The sequence below is a fragment of the Glycine max genome, chromosome 5, assembly GCF_000004515.6.
Source record: "Glycine max cultivar Williams 82 chromosome 5, Glycine_max_v4.0, whole genome shotgun sequence".
In the NCBI taxonomy this organism is placed as follows: Eukaryota; Viridiplantae; Streptophyta; class Magnoliopsida; order Fabales; family Fabaceae; genus Glycine; species Glycine max.
In genome coordinates, this window is record NC_038241.2 from 3618748 (window position 1) to 3642907 (window position 24160).

At 32.5% G+C, this 24160-nt stretch overlaps 2 protein-coding genes, 1 long non-coding RNA gene and 1 other non-coding gene across 7 annotated transcripts; all 4 read right to left on the minus strand.

Annotated features, from left to right (window-relative positions):
- Positions 1–7118: 7118 nt before the first annotated feature.
- Positions 7119–16905, minus strand: LOC100816130 (phosphatidylinositol transfer protein CSR1). Of its 3 annotated transcripts, XM_041015905.1 has the most exons (9): positions 15559–16905; positions 14000–15048; positions 12255–12357; positions 10152–10379; positions 9813–9971; positions 9146–9292; positions 8611–8763; positions 8379–8501; positions 7119–7653 (listed from the first exon to the last, which is right to left on the minus strand). In XM_041015905.1, exons 4-9 carry the CDS (start codon positions 10278–10280, stop codon positions 7576–7578), a joined length of 789 nt encoding a protein of 262 aa, XP_040871839.1. In that variant the 5' UTR covers positions 10281–10379; positions 12255–12357; positions 14000–15048; positions 15559–16905; the 3' UTR covers positions 7119–7575. The 3 variants fall into 3 exon arrangements, with proteins under 3 accessions (XP_040871839.1, XP_003525505.1, XP_006579575.1); XM_003525457.4 differs by lacking the exons at positions 12255–12357; positions 14000–15048; positions 15559–16905 and having other exon boundaries at positions 9813–9965; positions 10152–10500; XM_006579512.3 differs by lacking the exons at positions 12255–12357; positions 14000–15048; positions 15559–16905 and having other exon boundaries at positions 10152–10496.
- Positions 9421–9658, minus strand: MIR5776 (microRNA MIR5776). Its single transcript, NR_126634.1, has one exon. It is a non-coding gene; the product is annotated as a microRNA MIR5776 (primary transcript).
- LOC100820393 (probable apyrase 7) lies at positions 13988–16253 on the minus strand. The gene is made up of 4 exons (XM_041015801.1): positions 15858–16253; positions 15599–15733; positions 14246–14315; positions 13988–14070 (listed from the first exon to the last, which is right to left on the minus strand). Exons 1-4 carry the CDS (start codon positions 16251–16253, stop codon positions 13988–13990), a joined length of 684 nt encoding a protein of 227 aa, XP_040871735.1.
- A 1658-nt stretch (positions 16906–18563) lies between the features above and the next one.
- LOC100775484 (uncharacterized) lies at positions 18564–20242 on the minus strand. Of its 2 annotated transcripts, XR_414185.4 has the most exons (4): positions 20118–20242; positions 19430–20034; positions 19120–19322; positions 18564–19025 (listed from the first exon to the last, which is right to left on the minus strand). It is a non-coding gene; the product is annotated as an uncharacterized lncRNA (long non-coding RNA). The 2 variants fall into 2 exon arrangements; XR_414184.4 differs by having other exon boundaries at positions 19430–20204.
- Between the last annotated feature and the right edge of the window lie 3918 nt (positions 20243–24160).

A 24160-nucleotide genomic window follows, 5' to 3' on the forward strand; every position in this document is an offset into this window, starting at 1 on the left:
GTAAATAAAAAATAAAAAATAATTCAATAAAATAATTAGTTGTTCGTTTATCCTAAATAACTCAATAAAATAATTAGTTGTTCGTTTATCCTATATGCATGTTGCTAATTAATATTTGAGTTGCTGAAAATATTTGCTGCGCAAACGCAAATAGTAGATAGTTGGGAAATGCGAAAATGGAAAGAGTTTAAAAAACCTACTGCGTTTACAAAAAAAAAAAATTAAATTGGATAGAAATGTGATTTAAATTACAAAACATTTAATTCAAACTTTTTTTCCGGTGAATTTCAAACTTTCTTTTTAGATCTTACTTTATCGTTAATTTTATTTATGACATGTAAAATGAGTGGTCAAAAAATGTATTTGAGAGTCCTTACAAGTGAAGACATAAAAGTGGATAAGAATAATTTTATTATTCGTGGTCCTATATGCCTTGAGTCGAATTAATCAAACGACTAATATGCTGTTTAAATATTAAGATTCCAAATCAAAATAGACATCATCAAAAAAAGTTTCCAGTTTAACATGAACCGTACTTTAAGAAAGTAGCTCCTCAGTTATCAAGTGAGATTATACCCTAAAAAAGCCATAAAAAATTATCAATCGTATTATTAATTGTTATTTATTTTCAATAAATATCAGATAATTATGATCAATGAATATTTAATAATAGATATGAATATTATTTCTAAGATGGAAATGATGAAAAACGGGAAAAAATATTTGGAAATGGTTTTTAAAATAAAAATATAATTTTATGATAAAAATTAAAAAATATTTTAACTTTCAGTGATTAAATAAAATAAAATAAAAATATTATTTATTTAAAAAATCACTAAAAATATAATCTCATTAAATTATAAATTAGTTTTACTGTTTAGTATATATATATAACAAATCGCTAAAACTCTATTTTTTTTTGTATCATGAGTTTGAGTCTTTTTTAAAAAAGAATAAAAAACAAGAGATTTTCTATACGTATTCTTCTTGCGTGTGTCTTCTTCATTTTTCTAATATGTACTTTACAAAATTTTATATCAAATCATAAAAAAATGTTTTTCTTCTTTAATTAGTTATCTGATATAACAAAATAGTTTATAACCTTTTAGTTAATAATCAAATTCCTTCAATCAACACTTTGTATAGTGAGATATTTATAAATCACCAATAAATAATATTTTATTAACTAAACTAAGATTAAGATTTTTTAAAATTAAAATTTCAAACACAAATATTTCTTATGTTGTTAAAATTTATAGTTTTTTCCAGTAGAAAAAAATTATAGTATTTTTTAGTAATATCGAACTTGTATTTCTAACATGGTGTGAGATGATTTTTTTCTCTTTTGGTGAATGATATATTGATATTATTAAGGAGGACTAAAAGCATCTAGGAAAAACAATAAAGTATTCTCTTAAAATTTGATTTGCTCTTCTTTTTTCCACGGCCTTTTCTTGCCTTATTTGGTCTTGCTTCCCTCTTCCTATTGTTTTTATTTGATTTGTGCTCCATTGTTTTCTCAAATACAAGTATTCTTTTTAAAATTGCAGAGATTTTTTTTAATCCTACTGCTTTTCTTTTTAACTCAAGCAATTCTTGGCCAACTTTTTACATTTCTTGAAAATTTATTTATTTGATCATGAGGTACACAGACAACTCAAAATTTGAAAAATAATTTTTCGGCATATATTTACTTTTAGTAAACATATTTTTAGAGTTATTGAGTATAAGTAAGGGATTTCATGATTACCCATTGTTTGAGCAATTTAAAATAGGTTTCTAAATCATTAAAAATATTTGTTGTTATTTAGATCTTTCAACCACTACCTCACTAGCTTCTATTGAAGTGGTTGAAATTGAAAGTGATTTAATCTCAGATCTTTTCCACAGTTGCGAGCTTCATGTTTTAAATTATTTTTATGATAATAACTTGTTATTTTTCTAGTTTTTTTAAAAAAATTATTCAATTAAATTTAGGGAAACATGTCTTTAGTACTTATTTTAATCGTTCTTGAATTTTTTAATTTACAAAATTTATTTAACTGAGTTTGGTAATATCTGTGAATTGAAAATGAGGAAAGTATTTGAATAATATGACATCGAAAATTCTATTTTTGAAAGTTTTTTTTTTGTATGAATTAAACTTTGAATTTATATTTTTGAGGGATACATATTAGAATTCCTTATCTACCAGTGAAGGTATGGATTTAATTGCTCCTAATTATATTATTACAGGAAAAAAGAGCTGTGTTTAGATGGAACCACAACCACTAGAGCATAACGAGGACTATCAAGTATCAATGAAATAAGTCTACTCTCAATGAAATGATATGGTATAATTGACAATTGTCATATTCTAAATCTACTTTATAATTTATTCTTTAAAATTTTTAATTAGTAACATATTTTATATATTACAATATATTGTAAATTTAAATAGGTTATCGAAATGTACCATCTATGTATACTCTAAGGTACCAAACTTTTCTAAGGTTGTGTACCGTGTATCCATACCCATACTAGAGAGAATTACAAATTAGTTATACTTATCGATTACATTTATACTTATGAATCTGTTGTAAATACTAATAGATTAATTGTGTCTTTGTTTGTTAATATTTGCATTTACCGGTTAGACTTAAGGATATCATTTGCTGAAATTCCATAATCTTAACAATTATATATATAGAGAGAGATCAAATAGGACAAATTATTGACCCACCGATTCAATCATTGATCCACCGATCCAATGTCTCAATCAGATTCCTGACTGGCCGATTTCCACATTGGTTCTATGGTCATGGAAGCACCGGGCTCTGGTGTTTGTACTAGTGGATGGTAAGAGTATGGAGCCTAAGCAAATAGATCTTGCCAACTTTGTTGCATTCATATTGTGAGAATGTAATTAGGAAATAGATCTATGCAAATAGAACTGCCTTAGACAACTTTATTAATATCGAGTGACAGAGACTTTGCAGCCTTTGATTGTGTGGCCACATGAAGGACAGTGACAGTTCAGTTTTGTCCTGGCTACTGGGTCTTGCAGATGTCGGGTTTGGTGTGAAAGATCACTCCTTCATGTTTAGTAAGAGCTAGACCAGAGTTTTAAATGCGAGGGAAGAAGCTTATGGTTGAGTGGCTTTGAACTACAAATTGGGCAGCTTTGATTAGGAACAATTCAAAGAACTAGCATCAACTATGTGATCCGGAGTTTAATTTCTAAATTTATGTATAAAAGAATATCTGTTAGGAGTGATTCATTCTTTTAATGAATCTCGGTAAGAGATTAGTATTTCACTTTCGGCTAAAAAATATCCCAAGATCACAAAAAGAATGCAATGAACTAAGTGTTGCTGCTGCTTCGAACTTTAGCAATTCCAAAGTGTCCCATGACTCACATTCGACAGTCAGATAATTGACAAGATATTTCATTTTTTCTAGCTGTCTTTAAGTCTGTAGAAGGCGTGTTAATTGAAAATTACAACATCATTTTCAGCACGGCAAATGTTGGATGAAGTAATGACAGAACTAAGTAAGAAATGTGCAGTTTGGTTTGATTGCTATATTAAGTTTCTTTCATCTTCTCACCCGTTCTCCAAAACTGTCCCTTCTAAAATCGCCAGAGTAAAAACTTGAACAAGCAACAAGGAAACTTGCATCCTATCTAAGGAAAATTGATACCACAAAATTTCATTATCTCAAACGTTGATATGTGAAACCATATCACCTCTGATTATTAAGATTAACATATAGATAAAGTCCACCTTTATGGTAGAAGTGGCTATCAGACAACCCCAGCTCCCGAACAGCCACATGAATACAGAGGGAGGGGTTCTTATAAGTTCTGTTTCTGTGATGGCTGCTAGGAACCTTGTTTCATTAGGTACATTGCGGACAGACGACTTGACAAATGCATATTATATAGACAGTACACTTAACAATGCCCGGTTGCAGTAAAAATAGATTTTTTTTTTCTTTGGACAAGCATCAATTTGACAGCAAGAAAAAATAAATAAAACAGCATTAAATTTCATCCAACAACCTAACCTTGTTTTCTGTTATTTGGGTTAATCATGGTGCAAGTCTTGATTTGACTTTTTAGTTAGTTCAAGTTATAAAATGTAAAAATAAAAACAATGACAAAATGCCTTCTTTCACTAGTGGTTCTTTGTTCTTATATAAGATTGCTTGCCAGCAAGGTTTGAAAAAGTGAACCACATTACATAATAGCAAACCACATTGTCACAAGAATAGCAAGCCAAAAATAATGCATTTAGGACAACCACTTAACCAGACAGCAGCTTCCCATCTTTGCCCACACTCTTACTTCACTAATAGTTAGTGTCAGTTAGTTTGATACAGTTGCAAAAGGGAAGAAAAAAGATCTTTTCTTTTTCTATAGATTCCAGCACAACAGATTAGACATTTTAAAGTGAGTGTGAGTCAATATATTTTCCATGACATGATCATGTGAAAAAGCTCACACAATCCTATTATTTACAATTTCACACACACACGAGTCTGTTTCAGGATAGTTACATTACATAAACGTAAACATACCAACAGGGTAATCTACTTCTTGAATATTGAGTTCTCGAAGAGGCACTGGCGGATCACCTTGGAACTTAACCGGTAAGTACAAGCTAACGTAATAGCCTTGGTATTGAAGGGGACCTGCTCCAGGGACCATGGTTGTTAACACGGGAATGGTCATTGGAATTCGTGAGAAATTCAGGTTGGCGCCTTCTGCGAACTGGAACAACCTGCCAGATTGTGAAATACGGTTATACATTGGTTTAGGGGTTAGTTAAGTTAGTTTTGCCTAGCAAAGAACACTGCTCTAGCATTTTTTTTTTTTCTTTTTGTCTAGTATTCTTCCATCACTCGAGACAATCCTGTTCGAGCTGGGTAAAATTATCCTGGGTGATGAAGTTCTCCCTCCATGTATTTATCGCAGCATGTTGTTAGCTGCCACTTTTCCCCTTTCTCTTCTTCATTGTGTTTTCCTTTCTTTCTTCCCCAACCTGCAAATATAATTCGAATTACATCTTTATCAACTAGACCAATAAAGTTTTATATAGTTCCATATTTAGTTTGTTTATTTCTAATACATTTGGAATATTCAAACTCATATTTAGTTTGGTTAGTTGTGTTACTTTGTGAACCAAGTAAGTTTAGTTTGGTTTAACAACACCACCGTTAAAACTAAATCAATGTGTTTCATATCCTGCGGTAATGTTGGCATAAAGCCACAAACAAATCAGTTCATTCCGAAAGGAGAAGAAAAATTCAATGGGAAGCCATGGGAACACGATTTTTCGGATCGGCATTCGATCCATGTCAATGTCTAATGTTTCTTCTCTCAGAATTAACGTTTTCTCGCTTTAGGATTCTGTTTCTCTAAAACCTGGTATTTGCATCTCATTTGCACTCCTAATTTAGAAAATATTTCATACTTTTACTTTGCAGCATTTATGAGCATTGAGAAGCATGTCACGGATGACACAAACTTTACATGTGAACTTCCATCAATCTCTTGTGAAAACAATAACTTGACGGTTGAAATCATAATCATTTGGTCGTTTCAACAGAGAAAATCAAAATTACCATGTTTATAATCTTGTAAATTTCATGTTAAGGAATTTGTTAATGTATATACGTTGAGAAATGAAAATAGTATTTGAATATCCTATTCACTAAAAGTCTAAAACAAGGAACTGTTAAAAGTTTTTACAGTGTAAGACCATTAACTCACAAACATTTATATATTTTTTGGTACAGAAACATTTAAATTTTTAATTTTGTATGCTATAGCTAAACACATTAAAAAAACAGTTAGAAGTGGAAACATTTGTTGAGCTGAATGCAAACGGTGAACACCCCCTTCTATTGCATTACAAAGTAAGCACTAAAACATTTTCATTTCCTCAATCATCCCATTTTTTCCACTTAACACAATCAGCCATGTACGTGATCAAATAATTATTTGGTTAGCATGTGAGTTAGATTAGATTTTACTATTTTTCTTGAGACAAATTGTATTTGGTAGTGATCTTTTTGGCTTGAATGGTAAAATTCTGTCAAATAGGTGCAACGCTGGTACAGGACTGTGGGGATAGTGAAATTGGAAGAGTTGTGATTCAGGCTGCTAAAGAGCGAAAATATAAGACCATAAGCATAATTGATGACAAACCAGTAACTCTTGATATCATTGAAGAATTAAAAGCACTTGGTGGAGATATTGTACCAGAAAGTCATACTAAGACTTGGTATGGTAGGGGTCCTAAAGCAGTGGATATTGTCTAGATTTTCTCCCTTGCTCTTGATCCCTATTATTAAGAGTTCCTTTATTTGGAGTTTTCATTGTAAGGAATAGTTCTTTGGCGTAATGAACTCACTTTCTTGGAGGCCAAATATTAAAATTAAACTAATCTCTCATCTTAATTCTTAATATTCTATGCTTGGGATAATTTAACAGCATTTGTTTTTACTGAATTCTTTACTAGTCCGATTTGTAAATGATTATCTTCTCCTTAAGTTAAGTTTTTTCGCCCATGTGAGGTGGGATACCTGAAAAGAAACTCTTGATGTTAAAATCATTGTTTTTCTGAGGTGTATGAATGGTGAATTAAACTTACCTTCTTTTGTGTTGTTCTCTATCTTATAGATGACTATAGATGACGACAGTGACCGAGTTGATAACTATTTATGATGCTCACTAAGGATGATGCTCACTAAGGACGTCGTGTATGAAGTGAAAGTTGGTTGGTTAGTGTCGATTATCTAAGTCCCATATCTAAGATTATTAAAGTTCATTCCTAATATGTGAAATTGTTAATCATCCATCATTTTAGCTGTTTAGAGTGTTCAAACAAGTTGAACATGAATGTATTGTTTTTTCTATTACAATTAATCTCTATCAGAAACTCTGGTAATAATGGAAAAGGAGAGACTTTGGCCCCTCCTCTCCCTCCAAATATTTGAACCAAATAAGATATATTTTTCCCTTTTTCTCTTTTATTTATTTCCCACTAAAGACTATGTTATACTAAATAGTTATAATCATCCAATCGTATTGTCTGTTAAGTCCTACCTATATTTCGAAGTACTGGAGTGACTGAAAAAAAAATTATACCATGCATTTAAAACATTAGTTTGTACCGCTTGTACAATAGATATTGGTAAGCATATTAAGATGAAATGCCAAAACGGAAGCAATAAACTGAATATGAAATTTTGCTCCTCGCATGGAAAACACAAGACCAGTCTTCTCGGAATATGAACTTGTCTCTTCAGTATTACGTCCAGATGGTATTCTTCCCAACAGGAGCTGAGCACTATGTCCTCTCTTAACACAAATCCCAATCTCCAAGAACTAGGGAATAGGGTGCTTATATCAGCACTGTTCTTCTAATGTTCCTCTCAACTGAATATTAAGTAAGAAGCTATTTTTTTCAGCTAAATAAATGTTGAGTTGCTGTCGTCAGATCCACATATTGGTCTTTCAAACTCCAAGACATGCTAAATAAGAGTGTGTTTGTAAAGTTTGCTGCAGTTTTTTATATAATCCAACTTTCAATCTCTGAAGCTTGGTGGCAAAGTTTCGTCTGTGAAATATTCCTTCCTAACAGTCTCTGCAGAGCAAAATCTCACCTGTAAAATAAAATCGGGGGGCAGAAGAAAGTGAAGACAGGGCAGCATAGAGACCTAAATCTAACACAAAATAGTGCTGAAATTAATCTATTATGGTTTTGTTCAACTTCAAAATATGAGCCAACAATCTTACGTTCAATATCACATAAGCCAAGTGTAAAGCATTCTGCTATTTGACGTAACCACATACAATGTAAAGTCAGTTACATGCCGCCACCCCAAAGAAATGAGGGATTGCATGGATGGTCCCTAGCCCCCTGATGATAATTGACGTGGAAATACCTGAGCCTAATGGGAAGGGTCTAAGACATGAACCCTCAACCACAAATTCAGAAGTTGAAAATGCATGGTCAGCTACCACCAGTAGAGATACCCTTCTAAAGGCAAATACCTCCTATTTCTGTGATGTTAGATCCAATTACAATGAACAACACTCCTATTTTTATAACTCAGAACCCAATAAACCAGTTCACATTCCAAGGAAATACACAAAAATGGGTCAGGTCCACCACAAACCCCTATCAGCCCAAGCCCTCCACCTTCACCACAGTCCCTCCCTTTTTCCCCTCAATTTTGAGTTCAACAAATTTGGTTGCGTTATAATTTGAGGTGCCCCATTTACAAAATTCAAGGCATATCAAGTTATCAGCACTCCCTTATAAAGAGAAAAAATAACTTTTTTTTTCTCATATTAATAAATGCACATTCAAATGAGCAACACTTACCAGAGAAGCATATGATTTTAACATGGGCTTGACTAGCTGCCAAATTGGCTTAAAAACAAAAGGTGCATCTACAAATAGGACTTGAGCCAATCGCTTGGGATAGTAATAGTAGAATATATCGAACTGCCAAAAATAAAATATTAGTTTTTGTGATGCTCTTTGTACAGCTTTCTAGTGATGACAATACAAACTTCTTAATGAATGATATTTGGCAGATGGTAAAAAATATTACCAAGAATGTCAAGAATTTAAGATCAGCATTTTCTGTACTGAAACCTCTGAGATCAACTATTGTAAGTATTTGTTCTTTCCCAGTTGGAAACTTACTCAATGCCTTCTCAATTAAGAAAACACAGAGCCTCTCGTCGTCTGCAGGGTCCAGTGCCTGTGACATAATTATTTATCCATATTGTCACAGACAGTTTTCCAAAGGTTATGGAGGAGCTGGTCACATGTGAGGTATATCCACAAACTAATAGATGAAAATGCAGTATGTACTACAGAAAATTTGTAGCAAAATTAGGCAATCAAATTTTAGCTGCATGCAAGTAACAATACTTACATTTTCTCTGATCGATTTCATTTCACATGACATCAAATTTTAGTTGCATGCAAGTAACAATACTTACATTTTCTCTGATTGATTTCATTTCACATGACATAAAAATAACGAGAAATATAAAGTAACAAAGCACAATAAATTATTAATTCCTATAACTTCTATATTTTTGGATTATAAAAAAAAATTCTATAACTTCTACTCTTACTTGAGGAATATGCTTTGATCCAACCACCACGAGCACGGGTTGGCCATTGATATCTAGAAAGTCATGTACATATCCTTTTCCAGTTTGAAGAGCATCTTTCACGACTTCTTCAGTTAATTTAGACACCTCAAAATCTTGACGCCATTTCTTATCGAGTAGAAGGAACAGTAACAAGTTGAGTAGGTGGAAAATTTTGAATGAAAATTAATCTAATTAACTAACATGAACAAGATTGATTATGATCTGTCCGAACTGGACCTAATTGACGTGTTCAAGGTGAACTATTGACTTGAATTGAACTCCGGTGGGTGTTGACCGGGATTCTATATTGACGCTGGTAGATTCCTTAATGACTGAGAGTCTGAGTGTCTTTTTTGCAGGTACACACCCATCCCCCATGGTGTCTCAACCTTGCCAGAGGGTAAGCTGAACTCCAAAGACCTTGAATCTAGGTTTGCTTAGAGCACACCACGGTCAACACTCACCTAAGCTCAGCCCAAGTTAACAATCCACATCGGACACATCAACTAGGTTCATATCAAACTACATGAGCAAGTAGAATAAAAATTGACAAATTCACTTATTTCCTACCACCACAAACAAGCAGAATCTAAACAATGATTATGAATAAAATTCCAGAATGATATAATAATGAAAAGAAGGATACAATGGCTTTAGTCAACTTGTAAATAGCATCATCAACAGAAAACTTGCGATCTTTGAGAAACCACAGTATCATATCTTCGTCATCCCTTCCATTTCTGCCAACAGGGAGACTATGATGTTCTTTTTCAAGCTTTTCCTTCACTGCAAGAACTAACTGCAACTTTTTTTTTAAAAAATTGCTCAGTAATCAACAAGATGATTGAATTGAGGATACTGATATTGAATTTAATTATGTTAACCCGTCAAATAAAAATCGAGCGTTTAACTGTGATTGCGCACTTAAAGGAATAAAAAAAAAAAAGTGCAATGCGGTGGATGGAAAAATTGTTAAAGTTGCTACCTTGCGCGAGTCGAGCTGCGGTTGCGAGTGAACGTTGGAACACCGAACGGCGAAATTGGTCCTAACGGGAAGGTTTGAAAGAGGAAGAGGAACAGCGGTGGTTGGGTACACAGTTCGCATGAGCTCCATTCTGTGTTTTTTTCACGACTCTATCTATTATCGTGTTCCTTCCTACTACGTTAGCGGTGGAGGGATTTCCCAACTTTTACCTTCTCCACCGGCTTTCCTCTATTTTTGACAGCATTGTACCATGAAAGTTCGAGACACTCATAAATTAAATTGATTTATGATAGATAAAAAATTTAAATTTACTTCTCAAGTAAGAAACGTGCTAAATTAATCTGGCAGTTAATCTAATGATAAAATTAATTATTCAATTTCATAAGTTAATATTAAATCGATTCTCAATCGATAAAACTTAATGTTAAATTAATTCAATTTATATTTTTCATTTTTTAAAAATTTATTTATCACATACTTTTAGGGATAAATTTCACTCATTATCTTATTATATATTTTTAGATTATGGAGTTTAAAAAAACTATAAATTACATATATAAGGTTCATTTTACAAATATATTTTCAAATAAATAATATAAATATAGATATTGTACAAAGTTTTATTTATTAGTATATAGTGTTAAATAAAATTAAAAAAATATAAAATACTGAACCAAACTGATATGACATAAAAGTATAACTTATTTTCAAAAATGCATTAAGTCTAACTTTTAAAAGTGGAACCTGTCAAAAATGAATTTCAAATAGCACGTAATTTTAGTCGTGTTGAAGTAAAGAAAAAAAAAATGTTATTATAAAGGTAAAGCAACATTTTTATTTATAATCTACTTTCCTTTTTTCATTTCTTTTAAACCAAAAAACTTTATATATTTCTTTTCTCATCTATCTGATTTCACTCCATTTATTTCTGTGGCTGGTCTCGTATTTACGTGGCCCATTTTCTTCGAGGCATTTATCTCACTTCGTAGTGGTGCCTCTTCTATGAATTCTCCCCCTCAAAACGATGGCGTCATTCTTGTTTGCGCACAACTTGATAGAAATCTTGTTGACGAAGTTTCTGTATCGTTGCTGTTGTCAGTGGCGTGTGGAAGGAGGTTCTGCAGCTTGAGGTCTAAAGAGAGAGAGGATGTCAACGCTGTTGAGGAGGAGTAGATTTTGCAGCTTAAGGTCTGAATAGAGATTTGGGCAGTTGGATTTCTGGTGCGGTGAGTATTTGGTCGAGGTTGGGGTGGCGGCGTGGTGGTCATGCATCGTTGCAGCTTGAGGTTTGAAGAGAGAGAGAGAGAGAGGAGGAAGAAGCATAGAGAAGAACAGAAGGTGGAAGATGAAAAGAAAATAACTTAGTTGTTAATACTTTTATTTTATTAACCACATCAATTTTAGATAGACAAGAATTATTTTAAATCAATTTTAAAAAATAAAAAATTAAAATGAATTTTTAAAAAGATAAAAGATTAACATAAATCAAAAAATAAGATAAATAACTAAATAGATTATTTGGCCAAAAATAAATGTAACACATGTTTAAATATTCAGCCGACATTTTCTACCCTATGCAACAAGTTAACAGTTCATTGAAAGAAATTTAAAGCATTCAAGACTCTGTAATTAATGTTCTTTATGCTTTAAAGAAAATTCATTCCACCATTTCAACTTTGCGTTCAAGTGTTAACTATTTTTCTATGTATTTGGTTTTGATGTTCTAGTTTTCTCAGTCAATTGAGTCCTATATGCTCTGATCAAATGGGCCATGAAATGACAATACAGATTTCAGATGTCCAATTTTTTGTTGACAAAAAAATGACCAAGTTTGGATGTGGATTCTATGCACTTAAAATGTTGCCGAGAAGCGTGCTAAGGTGGAAACTTTAGAGCAAAGGCGGAGGCAGAGAAGACAAAACATGAGAAGTCAGGTCAGTGTAGCATGGACAATGACACTGAAACTGAATAACCTGCAAATGGATTCCACTTGCCTGCATGTTCTTCAAGGGGTGGTGGGGTTTTCAAGTGTGCATGGTGCTTTTTAAGACAGTAAACAACAAAGGCAAAGTTACAGAACAGGAGAATGTGTAAGAATTTTACCATACGAAAATTGACCTTCCACAGTATAGATAATCACCCTTGCCCATGTTTATATAGATCGTATATACACAAGTAATATCATGAATCATGGCACCTGATACTCCTGCATACCACAGTGGAAGAAGAAGCTGCAAACTTAACATAGTAATAGGATGAAATTGTGAATGTGTGTAGGTCAACTGAATATATTCAGGTTGGATTGTGTTAGTCTAGTTTAAATAATTAACTCAAACCAATTTTTTAAAAAGATTTTAAACTAACTCAACCAAAAACCCAAATAAGAATTAGATCATAGCTTATGCATAGAATCTTTAGTGTTAAGAAGATATATTAAGTGGAATTATTTTCTGGCATGAAAAACAGAATGGGACCAGTAGGTCGATTAAGTTGAGGTTCAATTCTCAAGGAGATGATCTAGTTGAGCAGGTGCCCAATCTCAATAATGTTTTAAGAGACATCAGAATGTGTTTTTTACAACTTGAATCAGTGCAATTGTGTGTCTCTCTTAGTCTCTTCATGGCCTAGTTTGTGAAAACGTATTCTTAGTTAAATTCTATGTATTTGATAGGATGGGAAGAAATAGATAATAAAAGGTTCAAATTTCTCGTAAGACCAGGGTTCAGGGGTTAGTTCAATTCTTCATGACACATGAGGTACCACACTCCTTTCCCCATCTCCCTCCCCTGATTTACAAAAAAGTATGGCAAGGGGAACTTCACTAACTAGGAAAATTGAAATTATATGCAACAAGCAACCATTACAATAAAAGAGAAACATTCATAACCTGCTCTTTTCAACACACGCTATGTTATCGGGAGTGTGACCTACCAAATAAGGTAAGACCCACATCCTTTAATAATGAGACCCTTGTGAATTTCACTAAATAAAATTACGCATGTATAAGAGTGGATTACTAGCATTCCTTTCACAAAAAGTCATTATCTATGTTTAGTTATAGATTATAATTAAGTGTCTTCAACTACGATCAACATACTACAAAACGTAAGTTTCTATGATTTTCTATATGCCATGTAACATTGCGTTAAAGCTAACTCTAACTAATCTAGAGACTAAAGGAGTCAGCAGCAAGTGAAAGCTATCCTTCATTATCCTAGTCCCAGGATCCACTAGGAGACCCATAAAAATCAAGAAAAAGAGAAAAAAAAAGGGAAGAACAATGAGCAAAGGAAATATCAGTTAAAGTAACTGAGAATGTTTATAGCAATTATACCACAATATTGGATCTTACTTAAAGTCTTTTGAACATGCAAGATTCTTCGTACTTATATATTTGATGTTCAAACATTAATTTATACAAGCAAGTCATTATTAATATCAAATGTTAACATTGTACAAGCACTGAATCATTGACAAATATTCATAATGTCACATATATTTTCAACTTCTCAAGCCATATCCTTAATTTCAGAAATTCCCCAAATAAGACTTGATAACTTTTAGGTACACAAATATTTTGTTTCAGGTTATATTAATTGAAAAATGAAAATGCAACCGCAAATACATGACAATCCCTCAACTACTTTTCCTTAATATTGCACAATTGACACGAAAACTTTGGGGATAAAAGTTTCCTATTGGTGTGTGGTTTTAAAAATTTTAGGTGAGCCAAGTAAATAAACATTGATTTCAAAAACCTTCAATATCTCGTCGTTCTTCCAAAATGAATTTATGCAATGGAAAGATACAAGAACACTGGAATATTATTAGTTAGATCAACGTCTTACATGAGTATAAGACGGCAAAGATGAGCCAGGAACAGAAGCCCCTCCTGCTTGGCATTGGTAGCTTAACTTGACTAAAATAAACAATCAATAAAAGCAATAGAAGTACAGCAAAGAGAAAAGTTGGAGAAGACATGACCTTGACATTCTTTAAAGTTGAAATAAGAACATGGAATTTGTGGCTTGTACTATTTAACCACAGAAATTTCCCTTCAATCAATGCAGCTCCTAAGGTCCATGAAATGTCACCTGGACCAAATACCATTTCAACATCACCAAGACACAGACCATATTCAATCAATGATGCCATATAAGCCACCTGCAAACAAAATTGTCCAGCATAATTTGGATTGTCTGAAACATTGCTCAAACCAGACCATAAATTTGAACATATTTGCTTGCCTGACTCCCAAACCATAGTTAAGTTGGTTCTTGGGCTTAACTTTAGCTTGTTGATAGGGGTGGGTAAACGGGTTCACGTCCATGGGCCGGCCCGCAGGGCCTGTGGTCCGCGTGGACTATGTACCAAATTTTTTTAAAAATCCATGGCTATATAGGATTTTAGGCCTGTCCCGCATAATCTGCGGGTTATGCGGGTTTGGCCCGCGGGATCCGTGGGTTGGCCCGCAAACCCGCAACCACCAGTTAAGCTCAACCACAACCTAATTAATCTTAAAAGCCCAGTCCAAAATTTATTTGCATTTATGTTAAAATTTATTTGATTGTTTTAAAACTTTTGTAATTGAGTATTTGTTAGAGATTTATTAAGAAATTTTTAAAAATATATATATAATTGAGTGTAATTGGTTATTTTTTTAAGAGAAAAAAATATATTTATTTTAAAATTGCATTTAAAAAAAAAAAAATAGGCCCGCAAGGTCCGCAGGACGGGGGCGGACCAATATTTTAAATCCGTGTAAGAGTGCGGGGCGGGCTACGCGGGCGGGCCGGCCCACTTACTCACCCGTACTTGTTGTAGACAAAAAAGAAGCTAGATAAAGCATGAAACTTGATTGGGTGTGCAACAGCTGTTAAATTAAGTATACCAGTTCCTGCAAGGTACACAATGAAATAGAGTAAGTTCCTAGCAGCCCATAATAAACAGAACCTATAACAACACCTTCCTCTTCCATGTTCCTTAAGCTATCTAGGAGATAGGGCGGTGCACATGTATGGTAAAGAAAAAGTGGACGCAAGCCAATTGTAGTCACATTATCAACATTTTAGGAATGAACTTTTTGATATGATTAAAGATGGGATGGGGTGAAGTTTCCTTACTGCTTGATCTATTTTTTATGTTGATGATTTTACAAGGGTGAGTTTTGGAGAACAGGTGAGAGGTTGAGAAGATGAAAGTAACTTCATATAGCCACTTGGCAAAAACAAAACTGCACATTTTTTACTTAAGCCAGTGATAAGTGATACATCCAACATTTGCTTTGCTGAAATTATTATAATTTTCAATTCACATATATATTCTACAGAAAAAAATATTAAAAACAAGTAAGGCATGAATAAAAAAAATAAAAACCTACAATGCAAACAAATGATTATACCCTTACCAATACCAGAAAATGAACTAGCTTGACAATTTTTGCTAACGTTCAGATGTGACACTTTGGAATCACTCAAGTTCATAGCAGCAGCAATAGCTAGTTCTTTGCATTGCTCCCTATCAAGTTCTCCGGTAAGACGTAAAGAATAATGTTCACTTTCCTGGTGTTGGCTGCGATTTTTCTGATAAATGGAAGCCAATCCAGAGCAAGAAAGGCACGTATAGTTTTGTGCAAAAGTTGATACCAGACAAGGATGTCTGAGCTCAGTTCTTTCCACACTTTGATTGTTCCTGAGCATGAGAAACTGTCCTATCAAACGCATCATTTAAGCCAAATGCAGGCAATGAGTATGCCAAAATCCGAGGTTCTGTTGAGCTGAGCTTCAATCTCATCATGTGCACATCATCCCCAGCACCATCTATCTCTACCACAACCTGCAACGATGAGCCACCCAAATCAACAAGTCCCAAAGTGGGAGACCCTGGGTAGCTATCGAACATGCCCATTTTGTGGTTCAAAGCCACCCAACCATAATAAGCTTCCTCCCTCCCACTCAAAAACCTTATCCAGCTCTTGCTAAACATAAAGTTATGATCTTTCACAACAGCCTCGACGTCCCCCAAGACCCGGCTCGCCTCCTCCCTGGGGAGCCTCCTCAACTCAGCAGTAGCCAAGACAAAAACAGGAGTTTTCCCTTGCATTTCTCGCGGCACCAGATGCTCTGCCCACACAATCAAAGGCTCCAAAGCCTTCCTCACTCCCAAAGAATCATTAAAATGTTGTGTAACCCAGGTTCCGTTTGCATACAGTGATATTCACAATAACTTTTCCAAAGTGAACTACTCCTGGTTGCATTATCAGGATAGGAGTGAAGCAACACTGGCAAATTCCCTTTGCTTATTCCCTTTACCCCTACCATCCACTCATACACATTCACACGTGTTCCAGTGCCTCCACAATCCACAACCACGGTGTAATACGACGACGCATTGAGTTTCCCAAAATCAACCCAGAAACAATAGCAGCATAACCAAAATGACTAATGCAAATTTTATGAGCCATTTGTGTTTGGCGGTTCGTTTGTATTTCGAAGGGGATTTGGGAACTTCCATCAGAGAAATGATGTAATAATCATAGGAAGCCCCTTTTTTTAATGAATTCCAATATCAGGGTCGAGGAAAACCCGTATTTCACAAACAATGCCAATAGAAGATGAGTTTAGTTTACCTTAGGCTATAAAGTTATTGTAATTTGATCCGTAATTATCTGATGGATAACTCATCAACTGCTACTGAAAGGACTGAGGAGGAGTCTGAACTCTCAAGATCGGGGTTGATTAGGAGACTCCGCAAATTTCAAATAAATTTCTTTGGTGAATGGTGATTGCTTCGGTAACTTTAATTGATATCGGCATTTTTTTTTTCATTCTGATTTAATAAAAGATTATTATTTATACATTAAAATCACATCAAAATTTAATTTTAGTAGTATTTCGTAACTAATAACCCAATGATTCATTCATGATTCAACTATTAGAACTGACTTAACGGTGTGTCTGGATTAATTCACGGTCAAAAACAATCAATTATTTTTTTTGGTGAAGAAAAAGTGACAAATAATTATCTATATTCTTTTATGGTTTCGTCGAATTGATTGTTATAAGTATGATGAAATTTGTTTTCATTAAAATTTAAGGATGTACCGGATTAAATTTTTGAAAGACTATTTCAATATAAAAGATCACGTGGAAATTATATTTATGTTTATCAAACCAATCCAATTTGTTGAATTTTGAATTGAGTCACAAGTTGTTTTAATATGTGAACTTGTTGATTCATTGATTCCGTTAATTTGTATTAAATTATTATTAATATATGTAATATATAATATATACTTTTAAAATTTTTAAAAATCAAATAATATTAATTATTGATTACATAGACTTCTCAACCAGTAAGTAAACATGAATGCATCCTTAACCTTCTAAAAAGATTTCAAATCTATTTACAAAGAGTAGGTCTCATAATGTCTCATTAATTTTGATAGAATAAAGTGTTTGAAACTCATTCTCACCATGTTTATTGAAACTCCTTATGTTGAATATGAAATATTTAGTTTTCTATTCCCATGGATAAATAGATAGGTAGGAGTTAGTAAATAGGGGTGTGTCAATATTATAAAATTTTCTTTTTAATAAAAAATCTAACAAGAAATAATTGTGTTTGATTTATTTTATAAAAAATTTATCTTATAAAAAATATTACGTTCTAAAAAAGAATAGACAAAATTAAATGTATATGTTGATCTAACTCAATCCAAACCACAAATGAATTGGTTTGAATTGAGTTTTATTTATTTTTTCTTAAAAAATCAACCAAAATCAATTCGTTCAAATTTGATTGGGTTGAGTTATAAATTCGATCAAACCCAACTCAAACTAGCTTACACCCCTACCTATAACAGAATGATGAAGGACATCAATGCACTACAAAAAAGAAGTGCTTTAAAATTTCCCCTATAAGTTGTCTTTGTATACTTAATTTTTTTTCTTTTTTCTTAAAAAAGTTACAACACAATCTATGAAACAAAGGCTCAGTCATTTTCATTTACATTCAACCTTAACCTTCAGCAATTTTCTGCCTTCTTTCCATTTTTATCCTCAGACAACTATCTATATTGTTCAATTTACATCTTTCTTCATGATGTTGGTTTTTTTTTCTTTCTATTAACGAATTTAGTTTGCACTTGATTTTCAAACTACTTACTTTCTTTAGCAGTATATAGGAACCTGTAATTGGAATTTGGAAGGGACAGTCACTTTCTTATCTTATTACTTGTTTAATGGAAAGTAGGAACCATAGTGGTGAATAAGTTAATCGGTTCTGTCAATAAGGAAAAAGTCGCGAACAAATATATTCTAATTTGGATAATTGCTAAATGATGAAAGTATATATGCACTTGGTTTTGCAAGATATAGGAAAGATGTAAAGAAAGAATAAGGCATCCGCGCACTCAGAAATTTGTTATGCTTTTCCTGAAAACCAGAACAGTTAAAATGGTCTACAAACTATCTTCTAAAAAGAAGTCCAGATTTTGGAGATGCATTCAAATCTTAATCAATTTAAGAGCTGAAGTGAATTCCACATAAGATAAATTTTTTTGCTCTCATTTTGATTAATTGAAATTCAAATTTATGTTGACAAATAGCACATGTGCATCTTAACATGGGGTTAAGGGACTCTAGTTCCTAAAGGCTCCAGAAATACACTAGCTTTAGGATACAAGCCAGCCTCTTTGAGAGTCATTCTCATTTGATCAACGCCATAAGCTCTTCTTGGAAAGTTTGATATCAATCAGCAGTTTCCAATCCCTGGCAAACCTAATGAATCAATGTATGAGAAAATGGACTGGATTTTGTTTGTGTAAAGGAAAGTATGCTCTCTTCTTTCACCGTTTGGAAACCTTATGAGTATCTGCAACAGAAAATTTTGACACACAATTAAGTTCAACACAAGTTAAACTTTGACATGATATTAACTTTGTTGTATAGGACTCAAGTATATGAACCTGTGTGGGCTGAGACTCGCTTCCTTTACTAGCAACTCCCTTGTCTCCCTTTTCTTTATTGAACTCATTCACTTTGCTGTTCTGTTTAGTGACATTCATCGAATTGTTAATCAATTTCCCATAATTTCTGTTGTTGTGAGCTTCCGCCAGCTTCTGAACTCTCTCCTCTCTCTTAGAGGTAAATTATTGGGTTTGTCTTTTTTCTATTTTTAGCAATGAATGTTAGTTAAGCATTTTGAGAGTATATATTTAGATTTTAGATTAAGCTTAAATTAGTAGTTAAAAATATGAAGAGTGGAGAGGTATACACCTTGTCAATTTGTAAAGCTGCAAGATATGCAGCATCTTGTTCTTCTCTGAGCCTACGGTCAGCTCGGATCTTTTCTTCCTGCTTAGCCCTCTCCTCTATCCGCAAGTCCACCCCAGCAAACAAAATTCACGTCAAGAAACTGGATCACCGGCTCCAAACACAGCGTTTCCTTGCAGAAAACGGGTGGTCAGGCGAGTGGAGGTATATGAACAAGAACTTGTGATCTTACTCAGCTAACTTCATGGATTCGACGAAACGGAAAGCATAGAAGAAAGGGTGTTTGGTGCCAAATTGCTACTCAAAACTCTCTAGAAAACTCCATTCATCTTGAACTACTACTTGACCATGTGGTTGTGGAACATGATGGTCTTGAGGCTGCAAAGGAATATTTGTGTGCTGATTTCTTCTTCTTCCTCTTCCTATAAAGCCCATTCCATCCCCCATTGCTCTTGAAATCCCTCCCATTATGCTTCGAGGAAGACTTGCCATCCTTCGAACAATCCCGTGATCCCTCACTGTTGATGGCATTTCTTTCTGTGTCTACTTTCCACACTAGTCCCTCCAAATTATTCTTGAAGCAACTGCATGCTTTAATTTCGGGTGTTCTAATGTAACATGGTTAAGATGATGAGAATTTGTAGAATCCAAGATGTATGATTATCAAAATGTTAAAGGGAATCAAGTTTACCATGCAATGCCTTTCTTTGAAATCTTGTTCTATGGAAAAGACACGGGAGGATTGTCCAAGAATGTTTAGATGCCGCACTTGTTTTTCTTTTAGATAAAGTATAAAGAGGATTCTTTGCTTAAGGCCGAATCCGCCGTTCATTTTGTAGTTCTGCATCAAATTAATGCTCTTTTTGTGTAAAACAACTAGGAGAAATTATTACATAACTCTGGACTGATATCTGTCTTTATAATCTCAATCAATTTTTACAAGATATATAATCAAATTTTCATTTTACAAGACAGAGTTAATAGGATTCAGTTATGCATCGCGTGAGACTTAACTAGGTTGAAACCATAATAATTCTAGAGCATATAATAATTTCTCAACCGTTGAGGTGTATTCATGTAGATGGGGGATTATGATGAATATGGGATCAAACCTATTCATTTCCTACGTTGCTTTTGAATTTTCATTATTCCGAGACAAAAGTAAAGTAGCCAAGTAGTAGAGGACCGTATTTATATGCCCAATGAAAATTGAACTTTATTCAGGTAGTGTTGAGTATCACTTCGGACTGACAAAACCCAACCTCTGACTAGATTTCACACAAAATTGGTAATTTCTCGCTTCTGTGCATAACAACTCGAAAGAAGGATAGAAGAATATTTTACACGTTCATTGCCTGAAAATTCATAGGGCTAAAGTGCTATACTGCTCAAGCATCTTAGAAAAATATGTTACCCTCTTTATTTTTTCCTTTTTTGGATCACATCACTTGTTAGAATGTTGAAGTAGTGCATGTGCTAACAGATATGGCAACAGATGATGACCTCTTCCTTTTGGACCACACATAGGGTTAAAAGCCTAATCAAATCTATGTGAAGTATGCTAACCTCCATAAGCAGCCCAACACAATTAACTGTCAGTCTAACAACAGAGCCTGCAAAATCAAGGCCCAAGTTACTAGCAAAGCAAGCTAACCTGTCCGCAATTCTGTTTATTGTTACCTACATAAAAATGTAGGGTTGGAGGAGCATCTTAAAAATATGTTTTATCTAAGTTTTTACTTCCTAATTTTTTTTCAAATTCAGTTTTTAGGTCTTTAAATTTTTGTTTGATTGATTAAGATCCTTTAATTTTTTTCATTAAGGTTTTTAGTCCTCAAATTTTTGTTTGACCGATTAAGATCTCTCAACTTTTTCATTAAAACTTTTAGTTTCTAAATTTTTGAAAAATTATATTTTTAGTTCTTGAAATCTCATTAAATAAATAAAAATAATGAGTTCATGATAACTGCGAAATTTAGGTTTAATTGATAGTCAAATTAGACAAGAATGATTAGATTTCATCTACGTTATTGTTGTTTTTAATATAATAATGACAATTTTAATGTCATTTTAATTCTTAACTAGGGAAAACTTTCTTTATAGTCATTTCTTCCCTCCTTATCCATTCCTATTTTTCTTTCATTTCCATCAACCCCTAAAGTGTAAAGCCTTTCATGTTATGAGAGGCTAAACCCCGTTGTTGGGGGCCTAATGACCAAACCCTTGTAATGTAATTCTTTCCTACTATCTATTTAATGCAATTTTAGTTTTTATTGTTATTTTTTGTGCTTATTGTTATTGATTGTGGTCTGATCATCCATACTCATGCATCTGTTTAGCACGTAGACATTGGAAATGTTTATTTTTAAATAACTAAGAAAGAACATCTGAATGAAATCATGCCTAGAAATAGAATGAGTTTGTTTAACTTATTTATGCATCTTTATTCTTAATGCAATTTATTGTTTTATCTTTGAAAAGGAATTTGGAAGAGAAAATAGATAAATTAGACTATTTCAGTTGAGGAATCCAGGGTTAAAGTATTAGAGTAGTTGTGAGTAAAAACTGAGATAATATTAGATAGAAAAAAATTATTAATATTACATCTCAAGTAGTTTGATATGCTAGGCTCCAACATATTTGCATTCTGAATTCATCTTTCACATCCAAAAGTTGTTATCTTTTCTACTCTGTCTATTACTTAAAAATTAGGTTTACACCAAAGTAAATACAAACAAAGTTTCTGTAAACTCGACACCCAAACTTCCGTTTTAAACTTTACTACTTATGATAATTTAGTGCATTTACTAATGAATTAACAGTTCAAATTTTATTTAGAGACTAAAATCTAAAATTTAAGTTTAGGAACTAAATGTCTTAATGAAAAAAAAAAAACCTTAACCTGTCAAATAAAAAATTTAAAAATTAAAAACTTAATTAACCCTAAAAATATGTATGTTGCTCTAGTCTTTTCCCAATATTCCTTTGACTTAAAAACAAGATATTCAATTCAACATGATGGCTCTGGGATTTGTGTTTTGTTTATATGGTTCATAGGATAGGAGGATCGCTCCGGGTTTAAGAACACTTGAATGACTTCTCTGTCACCCCATCACAAAGATGATATGCACCCATCACACCTTTTGTGATGTCCTACAATTTTGTTTAATACTAATAGATATGTATTATTATATGGTAAATGTTAATCAGTGTGTCCAGAATATTAGTTAAAAAAATTAAAATATAAATATTTTTATTAAAAGGTAAAAATTATATTATTTATGATCATTTTTATACTTTCTTATAATTTACACAATAATTATTTTTCACTTTCCACTTTTAGTTGTTTAATCAATATATCCAAAGGGTATTGGTTAGTGAGACCTTTCGTATATAATCAAAGATTACATTAATACTTCATTGTGACAACCAAAGCTTTATACAAAAATCCGTGTATCAAAAAACATTACACAAAGTCCAAATATTTTTAAGCACGTTTACCATAAATTCCTTGTGTTAGTTTTTTTTCTTTTTTGGTGAAAAGTTCCTTTTAGTTAGTTCCCACACAGAATTGGTAGGTTTAAATTCGGTAGAATTAAATTCAATGTGGTACATTGAATGAGCTGAAAGTAATTACAGATGTTCCCTCTCAAATTAATAGGTAGGTTTAGATTCGACAGAATTAAATTCAGGATGTGGTACATTGAATGAGCTAAAAACATTTTTAATTAGAGAAATTTTAATAATATACTTCCTTCTCTGTAGAATATAAATAACAATTTTTTTTCTCAAATATAATTAAAATTCTAATTAATTTTATCTTATTTAATGAAATTATCTTTAAAATATTTTTTGACTAATAAAGTTAAATACTTTTTTATATTTGATATCAAATTCTAATGAAAAATAATTTTAAAAAATATTTTTTAATTAAGATTTATACCATTTAATGATGATAACTAAGTTCTTTAATAAGTCTGAAATATATGTATTTTTTTTCTTCTTATAATCACATCAGAGGGATTATTTTTTTATGTTGGATGAAATTTATTAGAACTTATTACTATGGAGTATAAATTTTTATAAGTCTCACTAGCTTATTGAAAATGTGTTAGATATTATAGTTAGAACTCTCCTTAAGTGTATTATTAATTAAAATTGATTAAAAATTATAAAATTAAAAGATTATATTTTTTCTATTTTGTGTCTTTCTTTCTTCTTCTTTTTTTTCCTTCTAATTTTAATACTTCTAACGTGATATGTCTTTGTTATGATTATAATGTTAATGATATCCAAACATAATAGTGGACATTTTCAGAAGAAGAAAAATTCACAAATCTATGAATAGTTGAAAAATATAGTACTATTATTTTATGCAGACGTAGAAATACCACATTAGTGAAATTAGTTATGACTTTTACATAAATTTCACGTCGTATTTGCCTATAATTTTATATTTTCGATAGAATATCAGTAAATAATTCATTACAAATTTAAAAATTATTTTGTATCACATTTACAATTTTACGACACACACATACAACATAGGGCCTACATCTAGTTATCCATAAAATTTGTGTCTGAATTTCATAATACGTCGGTTAATTGACAGTGATTGAAACTCCACTTCTTGTTTTCATATAATTAATCTGAAAGCTATATTTTATTAGTCCTCATATCCTTTGCATTTTTTCCCCATGGAATCATTACTTGTGGCTCTATAATCTAATTTGT

Excerpts from the sequence above, each read along its gene's own strand:
- LOC100816130 (XM_041015905.1), bottom strand. The coding sequence starts at position 10,280 with ATGGAGCTCATGCGAACTGTGTACCCAACCACCGCTGTTCCTCTTCCT. Across the intron at positions 9,293-9,812 it reads ACAAGTTGACTAAAGCCATT|AAATGGCGTCAAGATTTTGA; the intron begins GTATCCTTCTTT and ends CTACTCGATAAG. Across the intron at positions 8,764-9,145 it reads GATCAAAGCATATTCCTCAA|GCACTGGACCCTGCAGACGA; the intron begins GTAAGAGTAGAA and ends ATTATGTCACAG.
- LOC100820393 (XM_041015801.1), bottom strand. The coding sequence starts at position 16,253 with ATGCAAGGGAAAACTCCTGTTTTTGTCTTGGCTACTGCTGAGTTGAGG. Across the intron at positions 15,734-15,857 it reads ATGATGCGTTTGATAGGACA|AAAAATCGCAGCCAACACCA; the intron begins GTTTCTCATGCT and ends TCCATTTATCAG. Across the intron at positions 14,316-15,598 it reads CCAAAGTGTCACATCTGAAC|GTGGCTTATATGGCATCATT; the intron begins GTTAGCAAAAAT and ends TTTTGTTTGCAG.